Here is a 27,130-nt window from a genome sequence, read left to right as displayed (position 1 = left end):
TTGTTAAAAGGAGAAATTATGGTCTTTATAAACGCACACTTCAATGAGTTCCTGCTCCTCATAGTGGATGTCTGTTAAATGAATACATACCATTACAGGAAGGCAAGGCTCTGTTCCAAGCAGGCTTTCCATCTGCGCCGATCACGCATGTTATTGTCGACGGTTCAATAATCCTGTATCCTGAATCGCACTGATAGGTTACAGATGAGCCAAGTTTGAAATCGGTCCCTATCCGTGTTCCATTCATGATGTTGCCGGGATCGAAGCAGGCTTCTCGTGGTTTCTCTGTTATGACAAAATTAACAGTTCTCAATGCAGCACCAATTTTCACTGCAGGCTAGCGAGCTGCAGGTTATCAATTCACATAAAATGATTTGAATCACGCCATTTAACGAAGATTTATGTGAAGGTTTGTAAACATAATATTTGGTTTATCTTCCACAGCAGACACCCACAAACATCACTGAATCACCACTATGTCTAAAGGAGATAAAGAAAGACGGAGCTAATAAGTAAAAACATTAAGAGGAACATTTCTTATTGAAGGGCCATCGATTACAAAATGTGCAGATTTAAAAAGAAATATGTTAGCCCTTTTCACTGCTCATATCAGATACTTTGATGGGAAAAAAAACAGTCCTCACAAATAAGCAAATCACTATCGCTATAAACAGTATTGCATTTTTTATTTCAACCAGGTTAGAAAAAAGGAAAACAATATATCAAAAATATTTCCACAAAAGTTGCCCTTTCAAACAAATGAAGCCTTGTTTAAGCATGAGAGAAGACTTTGTATTGACTTTGTCTTTCCTATCAGATTCACCCAGTGTTTGTGGACGTTTCCTTTACCCATCACACTGAAGATAGGAGCGATCCTCCATTGGACTTGTAAGGTTTTTTGTGCTGAATATATGACAGACATGAAGTAACCATAGTACAAAAAGACAATCAAGAAATCTCTCTCATCTTACCAAGTCTAACATTTATAAAGGCAAACAATGAGGATGCAGTCCACTTTTCTTTTATATAACTGCGCACCAAGTAGGTCACTTTCGTGCCTTTCTTCTGTAAGCCACTTTTAGGGGCACAATTGCTATCATCCAATTGAGTAGAAAGTATTGGCCTTTGGAATAATTAGGCCATGTTCTGGATCCTTTTCCCTGTCTGGTATTTTAGAGATAAATAGTGATGTTGTACGTACACATATGTAAAACTTCACACATTCGCATTTAACTGTCTAATAAAATACACATTGCTTTAAATATGATTGGTTCGAGTTGTGCATCCATTTTCCTGACCTAAATTGTGCATAAAGTATAATAGATTCAAACGATTTTCCATTTAGCATAAATACTGAGGTATAACTGTTTTATGCAGTCCTCCCCTCCCTACACAAATCTTGCAAACACTTACTTGACTGCTCCACTTTACTTTCCAAACTAGCTATACCGAGTTTGATTCCATATCGTTGTATTTTACATTGATGATGTGACTTTTCATACTTAGGCAACAACAATTCTACTATGCTATGATTTGTGTTAATATTTATGGTTTTATTTGCCATAGTCCTTGTGTTAGACTTTTCATCCTTGGCGTGGACTCCCTTAACTTTTTGCCTCTGTTCCCCAGGTTGTTGATGTGTGCTGGACTCTGATTTTACTGTTTTTGTTACTCTGGGCACTTTACCACTGCTAACCAGTGCTAAAGTGCAATTGCTCCTGTTTAAAATGTGTACGTAATTGGTTCTCCATGACTGGTATATTTGTTTTACTGTTAAGTCCCTAGTTAAGTGCACTAGAGGTGCCCAGGGCCTGTAAATCAAATGTTACTAGTGGGCCTGCATCACTGGTTGTGCCACCCACACAAGTAACCCTGTAATCATGTCTCAGACCTGTCACTGCAGTGTCCCTGTGTGTATTTTTACACTGTAAATTCGACTTGGCAAGTGTACCCACTTGCCAGGCCTAAACCTTCCCTTTTCTTACATGTAAGGCACCCCTAAGGTAGGCCCTAGGTAGCCCCAAGGGCAGGGTGCAGTGTATGGATAAGGTAGGACATATAGTAATGTGGTTTATATGTCCTGACAGTGAAATACTGCCAATTTCGTTTTTCACTATTGCAAGACCTGTCTCTCTCATAGGATAATATGGGGGCTACCTTTAAATATGATTAAAGTGTAGATTCCCCTAGAGAGTAGATGGACATGTGGAGTTTGGGGTCCCTGAACTCATAATTAAAAAATACATCTTTTAGTAAAGTTGATTTTAAGATTGTGCGTTTGAAAATGCCACTTTTAGAAAGTGAGCATTTTCTTGCTTAAACCATTCTGTGACTCTGCCTTGTTTGTGGATTCCCTGTCTGGGTCAGTTTGACAGTTGGGTTGTTTTTCACCTCACACTAGACAGTGACACAAAGGGGGCTGGGGTGTAACCTGCATTTCCTGATTAGCCATCTCTGCTAGGAGGGAAGGGTGGAGTGGTCACTCTCATCTGAAAGGACTGTGCCTGCCTCTGACAATGCCGGCTCCAACCCCCTGCTGTGTGTCTGAGGCCTTGCCTGGGCAAGGCAGGATTTCACAAGTAGGTGTGAGTCCCCTTTGAAGAAAGGTGACTTCAAAGACTAAAATGGGTATAAGAAGGGCACCCAAATCTACAGACTTTAGAAACACTTCTGGAACCAAGAGGAACCTCTGCCTGGAGAAGAGCTGATAACTGAGGAAGAAGTGCTGCCCTGCCTGTGACTGTGCTTTGTGGAGCTTTCCTGCAGTGCTGCTTCTGCCAGAGTAAGAGGGCAAAGACTAGACTTTGTGTGCCTTCCATCTTGTGAAGAAATCTCCAAGGGCTTGAGCTAGAGCTTGCCTCCTGTTGTTTGAAGTCTCAGGGACAGCAATTCTTCTCTCTGCCAGCACCTGGAGTCTATGGAGAGACTCCTGCTCTGACAAGTGGTGCCCTATCCAGTCCCTGGGCCCTTGAAAGGAAAGCTGGTGGAAATCCAAGAAAATCGACTTCGGACGACTCCGGACCGACGCCACTGCTGAATCTGGTAACGCCGCCTGCACCTCTTCGCGACGCTCTTCGCAGGCCCGACGCCGCAGAAGCCCCGCTGAAGTCCGTGACTCCGTGGAAGTTGCCGCAGCACGTCGTGACAGATGCCGCTCGAAGTGCTCGGATTCAACGTTTTGCACAGACACCGCGATCCCCGACTTCGCGCATCGGCTTGTTTTCACTCTTCACCACAGGTACTATACTTGGGGGTCTACACGACTCCGTGTCCGGCGCCGCTGGTGTCGGCTTGTTGGGAACGACTCCGTCACGACGCCGTGTTAACATCTCATCGAAGCATTTTTGTTTCTAAGCGCTCTTTTTGAGTTTAATCTCTAAAAATTCATAACTTGACTTGTGTATGTCGGATTTTTGTCGTTTTGGTCTTGTTTTGTTTAGATAAATATTTCCTATTTTCCTAAACCGGTGTTGTGTCATTTTGTAGTGCTTTCATTAAGTTACTGTGTGTGTTGGTACAAATACTTTACACCTAGCGCTCTGAGGTTAAGCCTACTGCTCTGCCAAGCTACCAAAGGGGTAAGCAGGGGTTAGCTTAGGGTGATTCTCTTTTACCCTGACTAGAGTGAGGGTCCTTGCTTGAACAGGGGGTAACCTGACTGTCAACCAAAGACCCCATTTCTAACACCTTGGAAAAAGATATTTATGGCTTTGTAAAAACATCCTTCACCCACAGATTGTTGCATGCTTCACTGTCAGGATCTAAAGACAGACAGATGACCATTACGATCTTGGCGGATTGGGTACTCCTCCACAAACCTGATGGATATCCTGCCTGACCGTTCACAAGTTCCATAGGATATAATGGAACTTGCAATAGGGCGGATGGGATATCCGTGACATTAGTGACGGAGTATGTAATCCGCCAAGATCGTAATCAGGCCCTTTGTGTGTGTTGGGGTGGGTTACATCACTCTAGTTGGAGCTCTTTATTTTTAATTTTCTATGTGATTTGGCGATTCAAAATACATCGTCTTTCAAAGTAAATACACTAAGTCATATGAGTTGTCCGCGTTCTTATTCACTTTAGCGATATGCAGACTCTGCAACATCAGATAAATAGGCACAAAGTAGGAGCACAGGTACAGTAATATTTGCTATATTTATTTGTATCTTTTATTTCTTTTTATTTATAATATTATTTATAATATTGATGTATGTGTATGGCAGTGGGAATCATATGACTGAAGTGCTGGATAAGATGACCAAGAACATGTTACTCGAAGAATCGCCATATGAAATTTGAATGCAGCTAAACAGTCTTAATATTAACATGGTTAGTTCTGAAATGAATTTGATAACACTAAATAATTGATTAGCATTTGTAGTTTATTTGTTGCCTCAGGCTTTGATCATACTAGTGCATGGGTATATTCTTTAAAGCATGGACATCATCAAATTTGTTTTAGGTGGATATGTTTTCACTTTGCCTGATCATGAAACATCTGTGAAAAGGCTGCTTGGTCCAAAACACGTAGGTGTTGGTGTTCTATACATGAATAAAAGTGCTGTGAACAGAGAAAGTTGGAGTGTGCGCCTATTCTTTCTAAGATGAAGAGGACATTTTATAATTGGTAAGTGAGATGAGGACCTCACATGGACGTACCTTCAGGTAACTAACTAGGTACCGTACAAAACTGTGAAATATTACATATATATATACATACATATATATATATATATATGTATATATACACACACATATGTATATATATATGTGTATGTGTGCATGTGTGTGTATATATATATATATATATATATATATATATATATATATATATATATATATATATATATATATATATATATATATATATGATAGTACCCCTTGCAGTACATTGAAAGAAGATTGATTGCAAGTCACAGAGGAGTTCCATAGCCATATAGAGGAACAAAGCCGATAGTGAGTTCCTTTTTAAGGGTATGGAACTACAAAGTGACTTGCAATATCATTATCAGGTACGCCAGGGCACTTTATCTCATATACTACATGATCACAACATCACCATTCCCACAAACCACTTACATCCTTGGTGTGAGCTTTTTTCTTACTAAGGAGTGCAAAAAACAAACATTCTCTATTCTTGTCAATGTCAGCTATTGTAAGCTATTGAAACAGAGCAGAAGAAAGAAAAGCAATGTTCTATTTGTTGCTTAAAATAGCAGCTTTAATTATGCTAGGTGATCTGGCCTGCCTTTTACCTTGCCTGCTGGCTCTCACAGCAGGAATTGTGACATTAGAACGTGACTGTAATAACCTCATCATAGTCTAGTTCTGATGTCTTTTCTTTACAATCAGTGTCTTGGTGTGCCACAAGTCACAGATTATAAAATGATTGGCGACTGAGGTGATTGATGTATGCTGGGCCTATGTCTTGTAGGGCCTTGTAGGCATGTGTAAGCATCTTGAAGTGGCATCCTTTATGGATGGGGAGCCAGTAGAGGTTCCAGGGGAGGAGGGGGCGATATGGGTTCATTTGAGGAGGTGAAGAGTGAGTCTAGTGGCTGCTTTCTGAATACTCTGGAGTCTCTTCAGGAGTTGCGTGGTGATTCCTTCATGGAATGTCTTGCCGTAGTCCAGGTGACAAGTTACTAGGGCCTCATTGACAGTTTTCCTGGCAATGATGGGAAAGCACTTGGAGCTCTTTTGGAGTAGGTGAAGGGTGTGGAAGCAGTTGGAGGAGTCTACATTAATCCAACATTTCATGGTGAGTTTGTTGTCCAGAATGATGCAGAGATTGGAGGCATGGTCTGTCGGTGTGGGTTAGAGTTCAGAAGGCCACCAGGTGTCACTCCATGGAGAGATGCTGTTCCCAACGATCAGTACTTCAGATTTGTCCATTTTGAGCTTCAGGTAGTTGGTCTTCATCCAATTGGTGGCACTTCTCATGCAACTGTGGAAGTTGTACTTTGCGGTGGTAGGGTCTTCTAAGAATGAGAAGATGAGCTGAGTATCCTTTGCGGAAAAAATGATGATGAGACCGTGGGTTCTGACTGTGGGCTTCAGGTAAGTGTTGAACAGAGTGGGGCTGAGTGATGCTCATTGAGGGATGCTGTAGATGGTGCTCTTGAGTTCAGAGGTAAAGGGTAGTGGGTGGATTTTGCGGGTTTATCCAGTGAGGAATGCTGCAATCTATTTAAGGGTGTCTCCTTGGATCCCAAAGTGGTGTAGCCTGTTGATGAGTATCTGATGTGTCAAATGCGGCTGAGAGGTCAAGTAGGATCAGAGGCCCTGTCACCCACCAGTCCAGAAGTGCTGAAAGATTATTCATGGCAGTGTTGGTGTCTGTCGTTTCTGCGAATGCTGGACTGGGAGATGTCCAGCAGGTTGTTTCTCTCCAGGTGTCTATTGATTTGGTGGTTTGTGGTCTTCTCAAGGACTTAGGTGGTGAAGGGGAGCAGAAAGATGGAGCAGTAGTTTTTGAGATGGTGGGATTAGCAGAGGGTTTCTTCAAGAGTGGTCTGACCTTTGTGTGCTGCCATCTGTCTGGGAAGTTGGCCATGATGGGGGATGTGTTGAGGAAGGCAGTCAGTTTGTTGCTGACTTCCTTGCTCCCAGGTTGCAAAAGTGGTGGGGGCAGGGGTCTGTGGAGGCTCCGGACTAGACGGAATTCATAGTGGATGTGGTGTCCTAGGTGGTGAGCTGCTCCCATGGGGTGATTGGGTGGTTGTGGATTCCATCTGGCAGTATGAGTAGATTGTAGGGGTCTGTGAGTTGGGGTTTAAAGTTTCTGTAGGTGGCAGATATCATGTTGTGGAAGTGGTCCACCAAGAAGTTGCAGAGTTCCTGGGAAAGGGAGATTCCCAGGAACTCCCAAAGACACCCAGCTGATCATCTCTCTGACCGAAAATCCCACAACTGCCAGAAATAATTTCCTGTATGGGATGGAAGCCGTCATCGCCTGGATGAAGGAGAGCTGCCTCAAGCTAAACTCTGAAAAGACCGAGATCCTCATCCTGGGTCTCTCCACATCAGTCTGGAATGACTCCTAATGGCCATCCACCCTTGGCCACCCCCCCTGCTCCTACAGACCAATGCACGCAACCTCTGCTTCATCCTGGATTCATCGCTTACCATGGTCTCCCAAGTCAACTCAGCCACATCCTCCTGTTTTCACACTCTACGACTGCTCCAGAAGATCTACAAATGGATCCCAAAGGACTGCCGCAGAACCATGACCCAGGCCCTGGTTACCAGCAGACTCGACTATGGCAACATCCTCTACACTAGAACCACCCAGAAGAACCTGAAGAAACTATATCACATCCAAAATACCTCCGCCAGACTCATCCTGGCCAGTCCCTGATGCAAACACATCTTCAGTCACCTAAGAGCCCTCCACTGGCTTCCTATCGAGAAAAGGATTAACTTCAAATTCCTCATACATGCATACGAGGCCCTCCACAACGTAGGACTCATCTACCTCAACCACTGCATCACCTTCTACTCCCTCACCAGACCTCTTTGCTCAAAAAACACTAGCCACCATACCCGGCAAAACAGAAGAACTCTGCTGGTGGAAGGGTTTCCTTGTGGTATGAATGTAGAGCTCTATGAACATTTTTATTGCCTTTATTTGTTTTCCATAGGGAAAGGATTTTTGATTTGAATATAATGTTCAGTTCTTCATACTGGCAGTGCAGACTACTATGCCTGGCAGTAAACTTTGCTATTGTCTTATTTTTGAGTTTGAGCCACTGTCCATAAATCCAACCTATAGTGCATTATAGGTGGTAGAGATTCGTGTTTGTTCATATTCTTCTAAAACTGCTTTTCAGGAGTTGAAATGATTCCCTAAGAAAGAGATGAGGAGGAGGGAAATGAGAAGAAAGAGAGGGAAGGAGAGAGAGAGAGAGAAATAATCCATCCTTTGTTAATTGTCTAGTACAACATGTTTAAGCCTGGATCTGAGGGTTTGATCTTAGGTTTATACGTAATCAGCCAAAAAGATCCTCTTCAATGTGTCCGTTCTCTAAGAAATTACATGTTAGTCAGGTAATGCCTTTTTTTGCATCTTATGTTGCATTCTTCTTTTTGACTTCCTTGTGGGCATGTCAATGTGTTGGAGATCACAAGGGCAAATAAAATGTAAATGAGTTGTGTAGGATTGTAAGTTGTACCTTTCTTTAAAACTCAAGGATTTGAAAGGCCAAGGTCAACCTCTATGGTGGATTTGGTTAATTGGCTTACACTGCAACGTCTGCACAGTTCATGGTTTTGTATCAGTGGGAGTCCCAAAAAAGTAGTAGTGCATAGTATCACCTGTCCTGTATGAAAACATAGATTTATTAAAATTAAGAGTTTTTGATATGAGAATTGACCAATTATTGTGATTTTCTGTATGCGATTGGATGCTGTATCAAATGCTGTAGCACATATCAATCTGTCTTGTTTCCCTTGTGATATGTTTCCAAAAGACTCTTGTGTTTTGGTGGTATTGAATATTTTACGGTGCTGATATTCCCATACTTTGGTAGATAAGATTCCTGCTTGTCTCTGAGGATCCTAGGTAGACAAAATATTATGACATAATTGCAGGAATTGTCTTGAGAGCAGATTTTCCCTTAAAGGGTGGAGATGGAAACTATCAAATAACAGAGGGCTATTGCTATCTGTGTTTTTGTTTTGGATATCTGTCTCAAGGAAATGATCCCCTGGAAAATAGCAGAGGACCAATATGGTTAGCTTTGTGTTGGATAAAGTGTGAGAAGTTTAAGTACTGGTTCTGATTGCCAATCCATATAAATAATTTCTTGAATCTTCCAATGCCACCCTGCCAGATCTTAACAATATTGTCAGTGTATTGACACCAAATTTTTATGTTGCTTTCAAATGGATTGCTGTTTTGATAGATGGAATCAAACCTGATCTTTTGAACATACAAACATGCTATAATGGAGCAAAAGCGGTTTCCACAAACTCACTGTTGGATTGTAATGATAGTTTCCCTTCAAATTCAAGAAGTTTTCTGTCAGCATGACTCTGGAAAAGGTCTTTGTTATATTATATGTATGATGGATGGCCCAATTGGTTTGTTGAAGGAATAATCAATGATCTTCAAAGATTCTTCTTGGTAAATATGTGTTTATAATGATTCTACATCTAAACTGATACACAGTTCAAAATGTTGGGTAAAAGGAAGGTCAATAATGATGTTCACCATGCCCTTGTGTCTTTAATATATAATGACCTCTGCTTCACTGGAAGGGCTCTAAGAAGTGGTCATAAAACTGTGAAAATGGTTCTCGTATCAAGTTGATATCTGATACAATAGACATCCTGGAGTGGGAGATGGGTGGGGTGGGTTTGTAGCTCTTCAGGCCAATGTAGAATTACGGTGTCCTCTGATTCTTTTGTATTAAAAAAAACTCACTTCCCCCTCACCTCTTCTTTAGATTTCTGTTTTCAGCCTCGTTGTTGGGTCTAGTTTCAATATTCTATAGAATCCTATGTAATCCACAAGTCTGAAGCACTCCTTTGTGCACACCTCTCTAGTTTAGATAACTATTGCGTTCCCTTTTGTCAGTTGGCTTTATGATATTTTTTGGGATAGATTTCAGATCTCCTTTGTCTAGTTTTTCTCCCCTCTTCACATTAGAAAGAAGGGTATTAATGCCACGGCCTAGCTCTTCTACTTCTTGTATCACTGCCTGTCTGAAACCCAGAACCCCTGGCTGTATGCTGTTAATAGGTGGGCAGAAGAAGGATGTATTCCTCAAACCGGTATGATTGATTTCTGACTTTCCAATTTATTGTTGACAAAAAAGTATTTTTATTTTTATTTTTTCAAAGAACATCTAGTATCTCTCTTCTCAATTTGAATATGTCGAAAATGTTAGGAGGGACAAAACCTTGCCTTTATTAAACAGTTCAGTTTGTTCCTCAGAGTGCACGGGGTTATGCTTACCACTAGGCTGTTTGATTTCTGGTTCCCGTTATTTCTCTTGTAATATATTTCTGTTGATGCATTCACTCACACGCTTCCATTTACGTTTATTTTTTTGTCTCCTATGGGGATGCCCTAGAAGCATGTGGTTTAAGGTGGAATCAGAAAATTTGTGGTGGGCCATAGCCTCTTCCTGAACTACCTATTCAAAGGGTTAAGAGTCTGTAATTAGATGCCTGTTTAAGCAGGGAGTGGGGGTAATAAGATTCCACTAAATCATACAGCTCTGAACCCAAGGTGTATTGCATAATCTTGCACTTTCTTTTGACACTGGACTTTCTATGCTGATCAAAATTAACCCAATTATGACAGATAAACACTTGCAATTATAAACTGAACTCTTACTCTCTTGTGTGACTTATTGTTAGACCTAACATCCTTGGGAGGGTTTCCCCTGACTTCTTGTCTTCTGACCTCCTGTTTTGATGACTCTTTTTGTTGTCTTTAGGATTCTGAGCACTTTATCACTGCCGACCAGTGCTAAAGTGCATGCGCTTTTTCCCTAAAATATGGTAACGCTGGCTTATCCACAATTTATTTTTATTTTTCTTAAAATTCTCTAGTGCTTGTAAATGAAATACTACTAAAGGGACTGCAGCACTGACTGTTGCACTCAATTCAGTAGCCCTTTAAACATGACTCAGGCCTGCCTTTGCAGAGCCTGTGTGTGCAGTTGTAAATTGCCATGTCAACCTGGCAAGTTAACCCACTTGCCAGGCCCAAACCTTCCTTTTTAATGCATATAAGACACCACTAGGGTACGCCCTTGACAGCCCTAAGTGCAGGTTTCAGTGCATCTAGAAAGCTGGACATGTACTTTTAGGTTTCACATGTCCAGATGGTGAAATACTCTTAAATTTGTTTTTCATGAGGCATAACCCTCCTATGGATTAACATTTGTTTTTACCTTATTGCATTTTATAAGTGTCATTTTAAATTGGGACTAGATAGATATTTTTTATTGTATGTCTCTGCACTCACAATTTAAAATACCAACTTATAGTGACGTTATAGTGAATTTGGATATTAAGTTGCAAGTCTGAAAATGCCACTTTTAAAAAGTTGGCATTTTCTTACTTCAACAGTTCTGTGCCTCTGCCTGTCACTGAATACACGTCTTGGTGGGAGACAGCTAGGCTCTTGTGCATTCCCTTTAGACAGTCGCACACAAGGGGAGCCTAGGTGTGCCTGATGGGTCATCGACATACTGATGGCTGATTAACATCTTCATGGGTCATCTGGGCAGGATGGGGAGGAGAAGCTGGCATTTACACCTGAATAGGCTGGGTCCTGAACCTTCACAAAGGGCTTTATAAGCCTGTAGTGTGTTTGGGGTCAAGTCAGGAAGGTCAGGGATTATGTGCACTTCAAAGGCGTTTTTTACAAGTCTCCCCAAATTTTGCAAAATTGTTGGTAAAATCTGACAAAAATCATCTCAATCAGGGCATGGACAGTCCTTTCATTTATTTGAATTAGAGAATATATAGGTTTTCTTTCCATATAGTCCTGGAGTTTGAGATTGGCCATCAAATGAACACCGCATCAGAATTCTGGAACTGGTCCACAATCTTCCTTTCATATGTAGTTTACTTGCTGGGAAAAAACGTTTTTTTGCCAGTTACAGATTTTCTCAGAAAAACTACTACAGTTCCTTCAAGCAGACTTCAGGCCAAATTACATCATTGTGGTAATAACTATTCTGGCAGCAGATTATCTGGCAGACGGCAGTGGTTTTGGTGTATTGCTACTTTTAGATCACTCAGTTGTAACACCATGAACCTCACTATACTCATTGATACTTTGGAAGAGATGGGGTTGTTGATATTAATGTTAAAGTAGATTCAGGTGTTTCTGAAAGATATTTTGCAACCTGTATCCCTTGCCGCTTTCTCTTTTAATTCTAAACTACTTAAGTGTGTGACTGCACAAGGATCCATTCTTTTGCTCTTTAATCTGTGATCTGAATTCCATAGTAGAATTCAGGGCTGGTTTTAGGGCAATGTGACTGGAGCAGCACCACTGGCTGCTAACGTGGGGTGGGGGCTGACGTCAGGGGGGGCTCTGCATTTAGCAATAAGGTAGAAAATAATAACACTTGCTGCAGAATTCCTTGTGTGTCCATCTTTGAGGCAGCAATAACAATGTCAAGATAACTCTAGCGATTAATGTTCCTGCTAAAGAGAGAGAGTTGGAGTTTTGTTTAGTGGCAGTTAATATGCCTGCTGCAAAGAGCACGTACTGGGTAGATCACAGATCTGTATTTTATGTTGATAGCTGAGTGGATGACTACTTTTGTCACAGAGGTACTTTTGTTGCCGCAGTTCATAAGATACAACTTTAATATAGAACAGTGTCTGTTACTAACTGTCATCAAAGTGCTTCATGAAAACTGCAAATGATAGGTTAGGATGTTATTCTCCCCTCACACCCCAAGTCTTTGATTCTTTATTCCTAATGTTGCTAAAATGAGTTTGGGTAGATATCCATTGAAGTAGGTAAAGCCAACTTTTACCAGTGCTTTAAAACAACTGAAATGCATGAAAGAGAAAGGCTATGGAGAGATGAGGGGCGCATTTGTCCGGCGGTAGTGAGGGAAACTGAGGAGGTGGCCATGGGCGGTGCCAAAATATGACTGTTGCACTGTGCGCTACCAGCATTAAGGCTAGCCCTTGTAGAATTATGTACAAAACAATGATAATTATACACAAAACCGTTCATCAGAACATTACTGCTTTGTTGGCTTCAAACTTCTCACTGTACAGATGATCTGGGTGATTTAGAATCTTGAACGATCTGCAGTCCAGTGCTTTTTTACAGATCTCTAAACTCAGATCTGCCTCTCACTGTGATAGAGCCGTGTCAGTCACTTAATCAAAAATCTGGAGCGCTATGCCTCTGAGCTTACATTTTCAATCCTGTTGTATGCATTTTAGTAAAGTGTTTAAACTGTGGCTTTATTAATTAGAAATGATCCAAGAACAGTACTCTTTGATTTTAGTCTACATTAAGTCTAAGTAATGAAAAATAAATGTAACACTCTACCACTCCCTAAACAAATATCCCAAGATTTGCACTGTAGGGATACAAGTGAGTCAGGAACTAAAGCCATAGTGAATTCATCCTTGCAATACTTGGCTTCTTTCCAAACGAACACCAATGAATATGATTCAGCTGCCTCCTGAAGCAGAAACAGTTGGGTGATCCATCTCTCAGTTATATGAATCCACCAATGTATACCACAATTCTTCTGATCTTTAAACAACTTAGTAGTGAACCAAAGCTAAAAGAAAGATGGAAGAAGAAGCAGTCAGAATATCTAAGATCCATGCCACCTTGCTATCAATCAGTTAAACCTGCTATTATCAATTACTTGGATAGGTCACAAGTTACAGACAAACCATTACCATCCAGTTACATTGCTACCTCCAAAAATTATAGCATTGCACCAGCAAGAAGACCACTTCTATACACCCAGAAAAAGCACTGTTTGCACTATTATGAAAGAAGTACAGAAGCAGAAACTGAAACCAGTTGGGAAATAATAATCTAATTTCCTAACTATAAATGTTAAGAAGCAGAGAGACTCAGGGAGTCCTTAGATAGAAAGGGGGAAATGCACATAGTACTATGGGGGTTATTCTAATTTGGAGGAGTGTTAATCTGTCCCAAAAGTGACGGTAAAGTGATGGATATACCACCAGCCGTATTACGAGTTCCATAGGATATAATGGACTCGTAATATGGCTGGTGGTAAATCCGTCACTTTTCCGTCACTTTTGGGACGGATTAACACCTCCTCCAAAGTTAGAATAACCCCCTATGTCTCTTACAGATTCAGGCGGTCATTACAACGTTGGCGGTAAAAGCCGCTTACCGCCGTGCAGAAGACCGCCAACATACCGCCGCGGAATTCTGCCACAGCTATTATGACCCACATCTCGGAATCCGCCAAAATTCAGACACCCACACAACTCCGCCTCACCAAAGGTCAGTGATAAACTGGCGAAAACAAAACCTCCACCGTCACGCCAACAGAAACACGCCCATGCTATCACGACCCACGAATCCACGCGGCAGTCTTTCAAACACGGTATTCCATTGGCGGTACACACTGCCGCGCTGAAAATACACACACATCACCAAAACAACGCCACATTGGGCAATTCCAAATACACACACCGGATACACATACACACACCACTCCCACACAATCAATACTATATAAAACACACACCCACATCACCCACAAAACCCTACAACCAAAAATATAGATGAAGGCCAGAGAGACAGCACAGCATAGACAACCACACCATACAGAGGCACACAACACCATCACCCACACTACTTCCACGCACAAAACACCACACACCACTACATATCACCACACTCATCACCACATACACCACCCCACACATCACCTACACCACCCCATGGCACGGCAAAGACACCCCAGGTTCTCGGAGGAGGAGCTCAGGGTCATGGTGGAGGAAATCATACGGGTAGAGCCACAGCTATTCGGATCACAGGTGCAGCACACCTCCATAGCTAGGAAGATGGAGCTCTGGCGAAGAATAGTCGACAGGGTCAACGCAGTGGGACAGCACCCAAGAAATCGGGACAACATCAGGAAGAGGTGGAACGACCTACAGGGGAAGGTGCGTTCCGTGTTCTCCAGGCACAACATTGCGGTACAGCGGACTGGCGGCGGAACCCCCACCTCCTCCCCCACAACTAACAACATGGGAGGAGCAGGTCTTGACTATTATGCATCCTGAGGGCCTCGGAGGAGTCGGTGGCGGAATGGACTCTGGTAAGTCAAATCTTAACTATCATATCCCCCACCCTACCTGCATGCTATCACAGACACCCACCCTCACCCCCTCCCCTATCACTCCAACTCCTCACTAATGTACTAATAACATAAACCACACATCCCAACACCAAGCCCTGCATGCAGCAACAAAGCATGGACACCCATCACTAAAGCATGCCCACTACATATACCCATACCACCGCCCTCAACCATCATCACACAAGCTCCCACACTGGAATGCTAGCACTGGGGCACACGCTCACCCACCCATTGCACACCATGACACACACAGATGCAATAATCATGCTTTTATTCCCCTGTAGGACCACTACCCAACGTCACCAGACAGGAGGGTCCAGATATCTCCAACCCACCCACAGAAGAGGCCCACAGTAATGACAGCAGCTCTGTCTAACTGGATACAGATGACCAGCCCGGACCATCGTGGGCCTCGGGACAGTCGGTTCCCCACACCCATTCACAGGCCACCACAGACCTTCCACCCTCTGGTAACACCAGCACAGCACCCACCCAGCGGGCCCATACCTCCGTCCCCAGGACACGTCAATCAGCTGTGTGTCCAACACTACAGGGAACCCAGGATAACCCACCACCCCAACAACAACAGGGACCTGGGGGCAGTGGTAGTGGGCACACGGTCCAGGGGACGGAGGCCCAGGAACACAGGGGAACTGGGAGGGCGGATGTGCGACAGGGGTGGACAGGCCTAGGGAACCCACCCTCCACGAGGCCCTCTCCTCCATCATGGGAGGCTACCACCACTCCGAGGAGACAATGGCAACGGTACTGGCCAAGTTTCAGGAGACCCAGCGCCTGCAGGAGGAACAGTATATGGGGTTCAGGGAGGAACTCAGAACCATCAGCTCCACCCTGGGAACCATCGTAGGAGTGCTGAAGGAGATACTTAACACCAGGAGGGACACTGTGGCACTCCAAGGGGCCCCTGGCACTAGCATGGACGAAGAACTGCCCACCACCTCCGCCGGCGCTAGTGGACAGGAGGCACCGCCACAGGACCACCACACCAGCACCCCACCCCCTGCAGACGGAGAACCAGACCGCAAGCAGTCCCTGAGATCCAGGAACAGGACAGAGCACAATGCCAAGACCCCCGCCAAGAAATGAGACCACCCTGATTGTCATCCCACTGTCCCACTTTGTAACCCTGTCCATATTGGAACTGCCCCAGCTCCACTCCCTACGCCCATATGGGCAGTGCACCTGTGAGACTAATAGACTGGACTCTGCCATGGACATTCCTCCACCATCACCCATCACCATTTTACCACCCCCTCTAATATTTAGCACTTCAATAAACACTCTTGAAGCACAAAACAATCTGGAGTCAGTCTGTGATTATGAAACTGTGTATCAGCAATGACAGTGAAAAAATCCGTCCTCAAATGTAATGTCAACATACCTATGTCACACATCTCAAGTCCATGAGGAATCTAAGTAGATGACACACATTGGTAACCACACCTGTGAAACCGTAATGGAAATGTACAACTCAGTTACCATATACTGGTTGAAATCGACAGACAGGATAGAGGTAGAAGTGTGAAAGTACTTGTAGAAGGCAGGGATGTGTTCTCACCTGTGTGTCACTGGAAATATTGCTGGATAACTGAGTCCCTGTTGTCAATGTCTTCTTCCTCTGCTTCCTCCTCATCACTGTCCACAGGCTCCACAGCTGCCACAACACCGTCATCTGGACTATCCTCCTGCAGAAAAGGCACCTGTCGTCGCAAAGCCAGATTGTGAAGCATACAGCAGGCCACGATGATCTGGCACACCTTCCTTGGTGAGTAGAATAGGGAACCACCTGTCATATGGAGGCACCTGAACCTGGCCTTCAGGAGGCCGAAGGTGCGTTCGATCACCCTCCTAGTCCGCCCATGGGCCTCATTGTAGCGTTCCTCTGCCCTGGTCCTGGGATTCCTCACTGGGGTCAGTAGCCATGACAGGTTGGGGTAACCAGAGTCCCCTAATAGCCACACCCGGTGCCTCTGGAGCTGACCCATCACATAAGGGATGCTGCTATTCCGCAGGATGTAGGCGTCATGCACAGAGCCAGGGAACATAGCATTTACCTGGGAGTTGTACTGGTCTGCCAAACAGACCATCTGTACATTCATCGAATGATAGCTCTTCCGGTTCCTGTACACCTGTTCACTCCTGTGGGGGGGGGGGACCAGAGCTACATGGGTCCCATCAATGGCACCTATGATGTTAGGGATATGTCCAAGGGCATAGAAGTCACCTTTAATTGTAGCCAAATCCTCCACCTGAGGGAAAACGATGTAGCTCCGCATGTGTTTCAGCAGGGCAGACAACACTCTGGACAACACGTTGGAAAACATAGGTTGGGACATCCCTGATGCCATGGCCACTGTTGTTTGAAAAGACCCACTTGCAAGGAAAAGGAGCACTGATAGCACCTGCACTTGAGGGGGGATCCCTGTGGGATGGCGGATTGCTGACATCAGATCAGGCTCCAACTGGGTACACTGTTCCTGGATTGTGGCACGGTCAAACCTGTAGGTGATGATTACATTTCGCTCCTCCATTGTCAACAGGTCCACCAGCGGTCGGCACACAGGAGGATTCCGCCATCTCCTCACATGTCCCAGCGGACGGTGCCTAGGAAGGACAACAGCGACCACAGAGTCAAACAACTCAGAGGTATGTACCCACACTCTGCAAAGAACACAAAACATAATCCAAAAAGTTGCCTGTATGTGTGTTGAGTCTAGGCCTAGGTATGTGTGACACAGTTGAAAATGAAGCCATGTGGGCCCTTGAAATGGCGGCTGCCTGACCTCTAAAGTGGGACAATGGGATGTGAGGTAACTGCGCTGGCGTTGTACACCGTTGCGGTAGACGGACGAAGACTGCGGAGCAATGCTGCATTGGTTAACATTGGACCCTATGGGTCCCAGGAGCCAATGACAAAGTGCACCAGCGGTGATGATACGCACAGCCGCGGACGTCACTGCCACAGACGTCACCGCCATTTTCTATCTGTTGAATCACTTGATACCTGATCTTCGACAGGAGAGGACCTACACTGCAAGTGCTGCTGTGACCTCGGTCTGGAAGAGACAATGGCTCGTGCGTCTGGGGAAAGGGCCCCTGCCTTCACTGCACAGGAGTTGGAGAAGCTTGTGGATGGGGTCTTCCCCCAGTACACGCTACTCTACGGTCCTCCAGACCAACAGGTAAGTACACAGGGAGCACGTTGTATGGTCTATGCCTGAGTGTAGAGGGCTGGTTGTAAGAAGGAAGGGCCCACAGTTCTGCGTGCATGAAGGACTGTGAATGCATGTGCCACATGGCAAGGCTAGGGATGTGGGCCACTCACTTCGACGGTGCAGTTGCTAATGACTTCTCTTCTTCCCCTGGAATTCGCCGCTGGAGCAAGAAGACGGCGGAGGCTCAGCTGGGGATGGCCTCCCAATGTGGGAGGGGTGCCCGTCGAACCATGACCCCCCTGATGTTCCGGATCCTAGCAGTGGCCTACCCTGAGTTGGATGGGCGCTTGACGGCATCACAGCAGACACAAGGGGGTGAGTACAACATCATTCTGCAGACTTTGCGCGCAGTGAAGGTGTCTGGGTGGGGGAGGAGGGCTGTGGGTTCCCCTAGGCCAGGGCGAGTTCCGTAGGCTAGGCCCCTCCGTAATGCAGGCCATGCGGCACTCCACCCCACCTCTGTAGAGTGCCAAGTACAGGTATACATGCCCTTGTGTCATCTATGTGTGCAGATGTCCACCATAGCCATGTAGGCCATATCCCAGGTACTGCATCTGTAGAGCCCAACAGGGTGGCGTAGTGCAGGGGGCTGCTGTGTCTGTATTGTCCGCCAACGGTAGCGGTAAGCCATGCACTCAACCTGTTTTTTTTCTGTCGTTCCCTCCCCCTTTTTTTGGTCTCCCTGTTCTTGTGTGCATCACCATCATCAGGCGGAGGTACAGTGGCACCGGAGCACGAGGGAGCTGCATCCCACATGGCCATGGAGGGCCACACCACAGACTCGGAATACACCAGTGGAACGGAGGGCGAGGGGAGCTTCACGGCGGTCACAGGATCTGCAACCAGTGACACAGACTCGTCCTCCGATGGAAACTCCCTTGTGGTGGTGGCAAAATCTGTGCTCCCCACTTCTACAGGTACAGCTGCCACCCCACCACCAGCACCGCCCTCCCAGCAGCCCCTCAGTGTTCGCCCTGTGCCCGCTCACCCAAGAGGGTGGGCATCACCTTCGCCCCAGACACCTCAGCCCCTGTCACCTCTGCTCCTCTCAGTGAGGAGGCCATTGACCTCCTCAGGTCATTCACTGTTGGGCAGTCTACCATTTTGAATGCCATCCAGGGTGTAGAAAGGGAGTTGCAACACACAAATGCATTCCTGGAGGGCATTCATTCTGGTCAGGCTGCCCTTCATCGAACCCTGCAAACTCTGGCCTCGGCACTGATGGCAGCCATTGTCCCTGTTTCTAGCCCCCCCTCCAACTTCCTCCACCCAGACCCAATCCCCTGTACCCCAGCCTATCCCAAGCACACCATCAGACCAGCATGCACACACGTCAACACACAAGGGAAGCTCAGGCAAACATAAGCACCACACATCCCACAGGCACTCACGCAAGCATCACACACATACAGATACATCAACATCCACTGCCTCCACTGTGTCCCCCTCCTCGTCGTCTCCTTCCTCCCTCCCAGTCTCGTCTACACTCTCACCTGCATGCACTACCACTACAGCCACTAGGTCCCGCACCAGCACACCCACCACCACACCCCGCTCACCTGCACTCACCACCCCCACTACCATTTACACGTCCCCTGTGTCCTCTCCCAGTGTGTCTTTGACGCCCCCTCCCAGAGTACACAAACGCAGGCACACACCCACCCAACATACATCCACCTCATGACAGCCTCCAGCACATGCACCTGCACCCAAAGCCACAAAAGTTACTCCTCCTACAACCACCTCCTCTTCCTCCACTCCCAGACCCCCTCCAGCTACCCGTCCCAGTGTTCCTAAGAAACTTTTCCTGACCAAGCTTGACCTCTTTCCCACCCCCCCCCCTCCAATTCATAGGTCCCGTACTAGCACCTCAGCCAAAAAATCTCTGGGACCAGTGGTGTCTGTTGTTAGAGGTATGTGGAGTGCACCGGGCACCAGGGCAGCCAGTGTGACACGGAGCCACTGCACAGCCAGTCCCCCCCCTGTGAAGCACCAGAAGTTGGGCAGTGCCCGGCGGGAGTGGGGGAAGACTCCAGCCAGCAAAGCCGCTCACAAGGGTCCCGGGGGGAGTGTCCACTCAGCTGTGACTGCACCCAAGGTGGGGAAGAGGCAGAAGAAATAGCCAAAGTCTGGGAGGAGCAGCACGGCGGAGAAGACCGCCATCATCCCCGCTGCCCAGGAGGCCACTGCCAGCCCCATCGTCACTGGCCAGGAGGCCACCACCAGACTCAGTGCCCAGGAGGGAAGCCCCATCGTCACTGGCCAGGAGGCCAGAGTCAGTGCCCAGGAGGGTAGCACGATCGTCACTGGCCGGGAGGCCACCGCCAGCCACAGCCCAGCTGCCCAGGAGGGCCCCGGCAGCCCCAGCCCAGCTGCACAATGAAGGACTGCCAGCCCCAGCGCAGCTGGGCAATGAAGGACTGCAATGGCAAGCACCGCTGAACAGGGCAAAGACCGCTGAACAGGTCAGAAACTGCAAACTCAAGCACCGCTGAACAGGGCAAAGACCACCATGGCAAGCAGCGCTGAACAGGGCAAAGACCGCTGAACAGGTCAGAAACTGCAAACTCAAGCACCGCTGAACATGGCAAAGACCGCCATGGCAAGCACCACTGAACAGGGCAAGCACCGCCAACTCAAGCACCACTGAACAGGGCAAAAACCGCCATGGCAAGCACTGCTGAACAGGGCAAAGACCGCTGAACAGGGCAAAGACCGCTGAACAGGTCAGAAACTGCAAACTCAAGCACCGCTGAACAGGGCAAAGACTGCGAACTCAAGCACCGCTGGCCCATGAGGGGCAGTGACGCAACTGGGACCGTCACGGGGAGAGTGATGCACTCTGGGCACCAGTCCCCCTCCAGAACCAGTGGAGACATGCATCCACTCCGTCTGTCCTTAACAGGATGAAGCACTCTGGGCACCAGTCCTCCTCCAGAACCAGTGGAGACTGTTATCCACTTGAGGGACTGTGGCTTTGCACCCCCCAGGATGTAACAGTGGGCAAACCACCCACTGTAGAGACTTGAGAGACTGTGGCTTTGCACTCCCCAGGATTGAACAGTGGGCAAACCACCCACTGTAGAGACTTGGGAGACTGTGGCTTTGCACTCCCCAGGATGTAACAGTGGGCAAACCAACCACTGTAGAGACTTGAGAGACTGTGGCTTTGCACTCCCCAGGATGTAACAGTGGGCAAACCACCCACTGTAGAGACTTGAGAGACTGTGGCTTTGCACTCCCCAGGATGTAACAGTGGGCAAACCACCCACTGTAGAGACTTGAGAGACTGTGGCTTTGCACTCCCCAGGATTGAACAGTGGGCAAACCACCCACTGTAGAGACTTGAGAGACTGTGGCTTTGCACTCCCCAGGATGTAACAGTGGGCCAACCACCCACTGTAGAGACTTGAGAGACTGTGGCTTTGCACTCCCCAGGATACATCAATGGGCATGGAGCCCCATCGTTGATCTGGCGTGGTGCACTCATCCGGCTGAGGTGCCTCCCCTCCCTTCCCCCTGAGGTGCCTGTTGTATTTCTATCTGATGCCCCGGCAGTGTTCTCTCCATTCTTGATCAGGTATCTGATGTGGGCCTCGCCCATGCATTTTGGGCCCAGTGGTCCACGGACAATGAATGGTGCATTACCTGCACTACTACTCGTGATGTATATTTTGTTGAATGTGTAATTATATCTGTATATATTTGGTTACTGTATTTTGATATATTACAATGGTTGAACTCATTTCCTTTTGTGTTTGCATTCTTCTGGCGGGGTTGGGGGTTGTTACTGTAATGTTTGGATATGCATTGGTGTGTGTGTTGTAGTGGGTGAGGGTTGGGGTGGGGGTGGGGGTGTTGCGTGCGTGTGTCCCTGACTTTTGCCTCCCCCTCCCCTATGTCATAGGTGCAGTACTCACCGTTGTCTTCGCCGCCGGCATTGATGATGGTCGTATAGGAGCAGGAAGACTATCACAGGAAATATTTGGAGTTCCGGTTCCATGGTGTCAGCTTTCCTCGTGGGGTGTGTAGAGGTGAGCGTTTTCCCTTTGAAAAGGCTGTTTCCGCCGTGTTTTTATCCGCGGGGAATCCGCCCCGGAAAAGGTGGCAGATTGGTAGGTTGTGATACTGTGGGCGGTACATTGGCTTCTGCCTGTCTGTTTGTCTGTACCGCCGTGGTGGTCGGAGTGTTAAAGTGTCTGTCTTTGTTTGCGGTTTCCGCCACGGTTGTAATTGCAAAATTTTTACCTCCGGCCTATTGGCGGTCTTACCGCCGCTTTAACACCGTCCGCCAGGGTTGTAATGACCCCCTCAATGTGAAAACATATGCTGAAAATATCACTTTTTAAATAATTTCAGAGTTCAAAATGAATGAAGATATAACCATATTCTTAAAATGTATTTTCACATAAGAACAATTAATAAAATGGATTTCAAATAAGTGTGGGTGTGGAAACAATTTAAATGAGCTATTTTGGCCAATTAATTTACAAATCGTGCTCTAAATACATGTATGGACTAGTGGTTTCTATAATAGATAAAAACTACCTTTGGATTTTCAAGTCACACATGACTTCAGTTTCTACTAGATGGACAATGCATTGTAAAAAGGGGGCATTCCTTGGTAATGAGCGTCACAATTACAGAAAAAACACTTTGATGGGATATTTATTTGGAATATAGAGAGCTAGTAATAGAAACTTCATATATTTTCTAAGAGAAAGTTAAGATCCACTTGGTGAAACTAAATAAAAGAAGAAGTTTCAGATTCAAAAATGTGTTATTCAGATGTAGGTAAATGTTTGCATCGTAGACTATCAATATAAATGCTGAATCGTTAATTAAAGATAGCTATAAGAAACTTAATGTCCCCATGGTGTTGTCCTAGAAGTTTAGGTTTTTGTTAACTAATATTCCGACCTCTGGTGTGCTCACAAAGAACCTCCATCTGCATGCTCTAGAAAAAAGTGCCTATTGCCCTCTCACTGTATTTAGCATTAACATGAGACTAGCATATCATTTTGCTAGGCTATGAAACAAACACTGGGATGAATCAGCAATTAATATAAAATACTTTATAGGATGCCTCTAGTGTACAAGATGGTCCCTGCCACATTACATCTACTAACACGTTGCATGTTATGTCTGTTTCAATTAACACACTCCAATGTATGCCACTCTGCTCCACTCTATGCCACTCCACTGTCAGCCATTCCACTCTATAATAAGCCACTGTATGCCACTCTTCTCCACACCTTTACACTGTACGCTATTACACTGTACTCCACTCCATTTTATGACACTCCATTGTATGCCAATGCACTATATGCCATTCCACTTTACGCTACTCCATTGTATGATAATCTACTGTATGCAACTCCACTCTATGGTATTCCACTCTATACCATGCCACTTCAGTGTACAACACTACACTGCACGCTATTCATCTGTACACCAATTCATTTTTGTGAAAAAGTACCCTCTATTTGGCATGTTACCCCTGGAGTCCTGCTAACCAGGATCTCAGTGCTTATGCTCTCTCTCCTCTCAAATCTGTCACTGCATACTTGTAACCCAGGATATTCCAGCCCAAATTGGCATACTGGTGCCCTCTTATGAGTCGTTAGTATATGGTACCTTGGTACCCAGGGTATTGGGGATCCAGGGGATGGAGCCCATACAGAGGCTTCTACAGGACTGTCATTCCAGTCTGTGTGAAATGGTGCGTGTACCATTTCACAGCCATTTACACTGCATCAGGTCACTTATAAGTCACCCGTACATCAGGCCTTCCAACCCTGAAGGTTGGGTGCAGAGTACCTGTGTGTGAGGGCACCCCTGCACTAGCAGAGGTGCTGCCACATCATCTAGGACCATTTTTCCAGACTTCATGAGCGCGGGGACTCAATTTTACGCATACACTATACATAGGTCACTACCTATTTACAGCTTCACAATGGTAACTCAGAATATGGCCAAGTTTGGTATCAAACATGTTGGAATCATACCACAATGTTTTTGCAAGCATTAGTTGTATGAGCCCATGCACTCACGGGGCTCCATAGAGGACCCCCAGTACTGCCATTTTAGCCTTCTGAGGTTCTCCAGGCAGCCCCAGCTGCTGCCTCCTCACAGACAGATTTCTGCCCTCCTGTTGCTTCAGCAGCTCAAGCCCAGGAAGGCAGAACAAAGGTTTTCCTTTGGGACAGGGATGTTACCTCCTCTCCCTTGGGAAACAGGTGTTACAAGCATGGGAGAGGTAGTCTCCCAGAGCCTCTGAAAATGCTTTGAAGGGCACAGATGGTGCCCTCCTTGCATAACCTAGTCTACACTGGTTCAAGGACCCCCAGTCCCTGTTCTGGCACGAAACTGGACAAAGGAAAGGGGAGTGACCAACCCCCTGTCCATCAACACCCCAGGGGTGGTGGCCAAAGCTCCTCCAGAGGGTCCCTGGGTTTTGCCATCTTGGATTCGAAGTTGGCAGGGCACTCTGGGAGCATCTGAGTAGTCAGTGCTAGCAGGTGACTTCAGAACCCTCCACTGATAGGAGCTTACCTGATCGCTGACCTGTCCCCCTTTCAGGGCTATTTAGGGTCTCTCTCTTGGGTGGGTCTTCAGATTCGGATTGCAAGACTCCAGCAGGAATCATCTGCTTCACCTTCTAACAACGTAACTGCATCTGGACCCTCCAGGAACTCTACAAACTGCAACAAAGAAGCAAGGATGACTTCTGCAACATTGTATTTTCAGCTCCTGCCAGCAATTGCAACTGTTCCCAGGTCGTGCATCCTCCAAGGACTGCCTGTCTTCAGCCTGCACCAGAAGAACAAAGGAATCTCCCTTGAAGTGAATTAGTCACTTCTCTGCTTCAGCACCATGCAGCTCCAGCCCAAAGCACTCATTCCTGCAAAGCACAGCCTCCTGCATGGTTCTCCGGCATGGGATCCCTTTGAGTAGTGCTGCACGGGGCCTCCTTTTATACCTTCTTTGTCCCTGTGCTGTGGGCCTCCTGTGTGTGCTGTCTGGTCTTCTGAGGGCTCTCTGAGTTGCTTAGAGCCCCCCCCATGTCCCCCTCCTGGGTAGAGGCCACCAGGTCCCTCCTGGTCCGGGGCAGAGACATTTCCCGCTAATCGTGAGCTTTGCATGTACCAAGGCTTGTTGCTGGAACCTAGAAATGCAATCCAGACTGCAATCATCCATCCAGCATGGGACATCATCTGCACCAAGCAGGAACCCACATCTGTCTTCTTGGGTGCAGTACTGACTGTTTTTCTTCACCGGTGGTTCTTATTTTGCACCTTCACCCGGGTTAGCAGAGGCTCCTGTTCTCTCTGGACTCTTTAGTGCTTCTTGGACTTGGTCCCCTTCTTCCACAGGTCTTGAGGTCCAAGACTCCATTGTTGGTGTCTTGCAGTCTCTCATGGTTATTGCAAAATCTTCTACCATGTGTTCTTGTGTGTTCTAGGTAAGTTACTGTGATTTACTCATGCTTTCCTGGGCTGTGGGGTGGGTTCTATTACTTACCTTTTTTGTTTTCTAATACTCCCAGCACCCCTCTACACACTACTTGCCTAGGTGGGAAACTGACTCACATTCCACTATTTTAGTATATAGTTTGTGTTCCCCCAGGCCCATTTCTAACTATTGTGATTTTCACTATTAGCACAGTTTTCTAACTTTTTCGTACAGCTAATTCTGCATTCTAGTGTATATACTGTGTATTTAACTACCTCCTAAGGGAGTATAGTCTCTAAGGTATCTTTAGCATTTGTGTCACTAAAATGAAGTACCTTTATTTTTGTAATACTGAGTATTTTCTTTCATGTGTGTGAGTAGTGTGTGACTACAGTGGTATTGCATGAGCTTTGCATGTCTCCTAGTTAGGCCATGGTTGCTCATCAACACTACCCGAGAGAGCCTGGCTTCTAGACACTGCGTACATTTCACTAATAGAGGATAACTGGACCTGGTGCAAGGTGTAAGTACCACAGGTACCACTACAAATTAGCCCAGCCTCCAACTTTACATAACTCCACTCTATACCATTCGATTATACGTCACTTCGCTCTATGACAATCTACTGTACAATACTACACTTTATATTACTCCATCCAGCAGCACTACACTCTCCACTATTCCACTATATGTCACTCCACTCACCATCACTACACTGTACGCCTGTAACACTGAACATTATTTGACTGTGCAACACTCTACTGTAAACCACTCCACTCTATGCCACTTCACTCTAGGCTATTCCTCTGTGTGCCACTCCACACTACACCACTCCTCGGTGTGTTATTACACTGTATGCCACTCCACTCTACAATGCTCTACTGTATTCCACTCTACAACACTCCATTCTAGGTCACTAAGGGGGTCATTCCGACCCTGGTGGTCCATGACTGCCAGGGCCGGGGACCACGGAAGCACCGCCAACAGGCTGGCAGTGCTTCCAGGGCCATTCTGACCGCGGCGGTAAAGCTGCGGTCAGAAAAGGGGAACCGGCGGTTTCCCGCCGGTTTTCCCCTGGCCCAGGGAATCCTCCATGGCAGCGCTGCGGGATTCCGACCCCCTTCCCGCCACCCTGTTTCTGGCAGTTCTTACCGCCAGGAACAGGATGGCGGGAACGGGTGTCGTGGGGCCCCTGGTGGCCCCTGCACTGCCCATGCCACTGGCATGGGCAGTGCAGGGGCCCCCTAACAGGGCCCCATAAAGATTTTCACTGTCTGCTTTGCAGACAGTGAAAATCGCGACGGGTGCCACTGCACCTGTCACACCCCTGCAACTCCGCCGGCTCCATTTGGAGCCGGCTTCCTTGTTGCAGGGTCTTTCCCGCTGGGCCGGCGGGCGCCCTTTTGGCGGTCGCCCGCCGGCCCAGCGGGAAAGTCGGAATGACCCTTGCGGTCTTTTGACCGCGGAGCAGTCTTCCGACAGGGTTACTTTGGCGGGCGGACTCCGCCGCCCGCCAAAGTCAGAATGACCCCCTAAGTTTTATGCCTCTACACTCTATCCCACTCCAGTTTACAATATTCG

At 46.5% G+C, this 27,130-nt stretch overlaps 1 protein-coding gene across 1 annotated transcript in view; it reads right to left on the bottom strand.

Moving 5' to 3' along the window:
- CSMD1 (CUB and Sushi multiple domains 1) overlaps window positions 1–27,130 on the bottom strand; it is a 5,088,256-nt gene that overhangs the window by 1,701,334 nt on the left and 3,359,792 nt on the right. The window contains exon 30 of the mRNA XM_069235813.1: window positions 91–285. Coding sequence (XP_069091914.1) covers window positions 91–285 — 195 coding nt within the window. The remainder of the gene's footprint in view (window positions 1–90; window positions 286–27,130) is intronic.

The sequence above is a fragment of the Pleurodeles waltl genome, chromosome 5 (genome assembly GCF_031143425.1).
Source record: "Pleurodeles waltl isolate 20211129_DDA chromosome 5, aPleWal1.hap1.20221129, whole genome shotgun sequence".
Lineage (NCBI taxonomy): Eukaryota > Metazoa > Chordata > Amphibia > Caudata > Salamandridae > Pleurodeles > Pleurodeles waltl.
The sequence above is the reverse complement of the archived record's forward strand: the minus strand, read 5'-3'. Positions and strand labels throughout refer to the sequence as shown.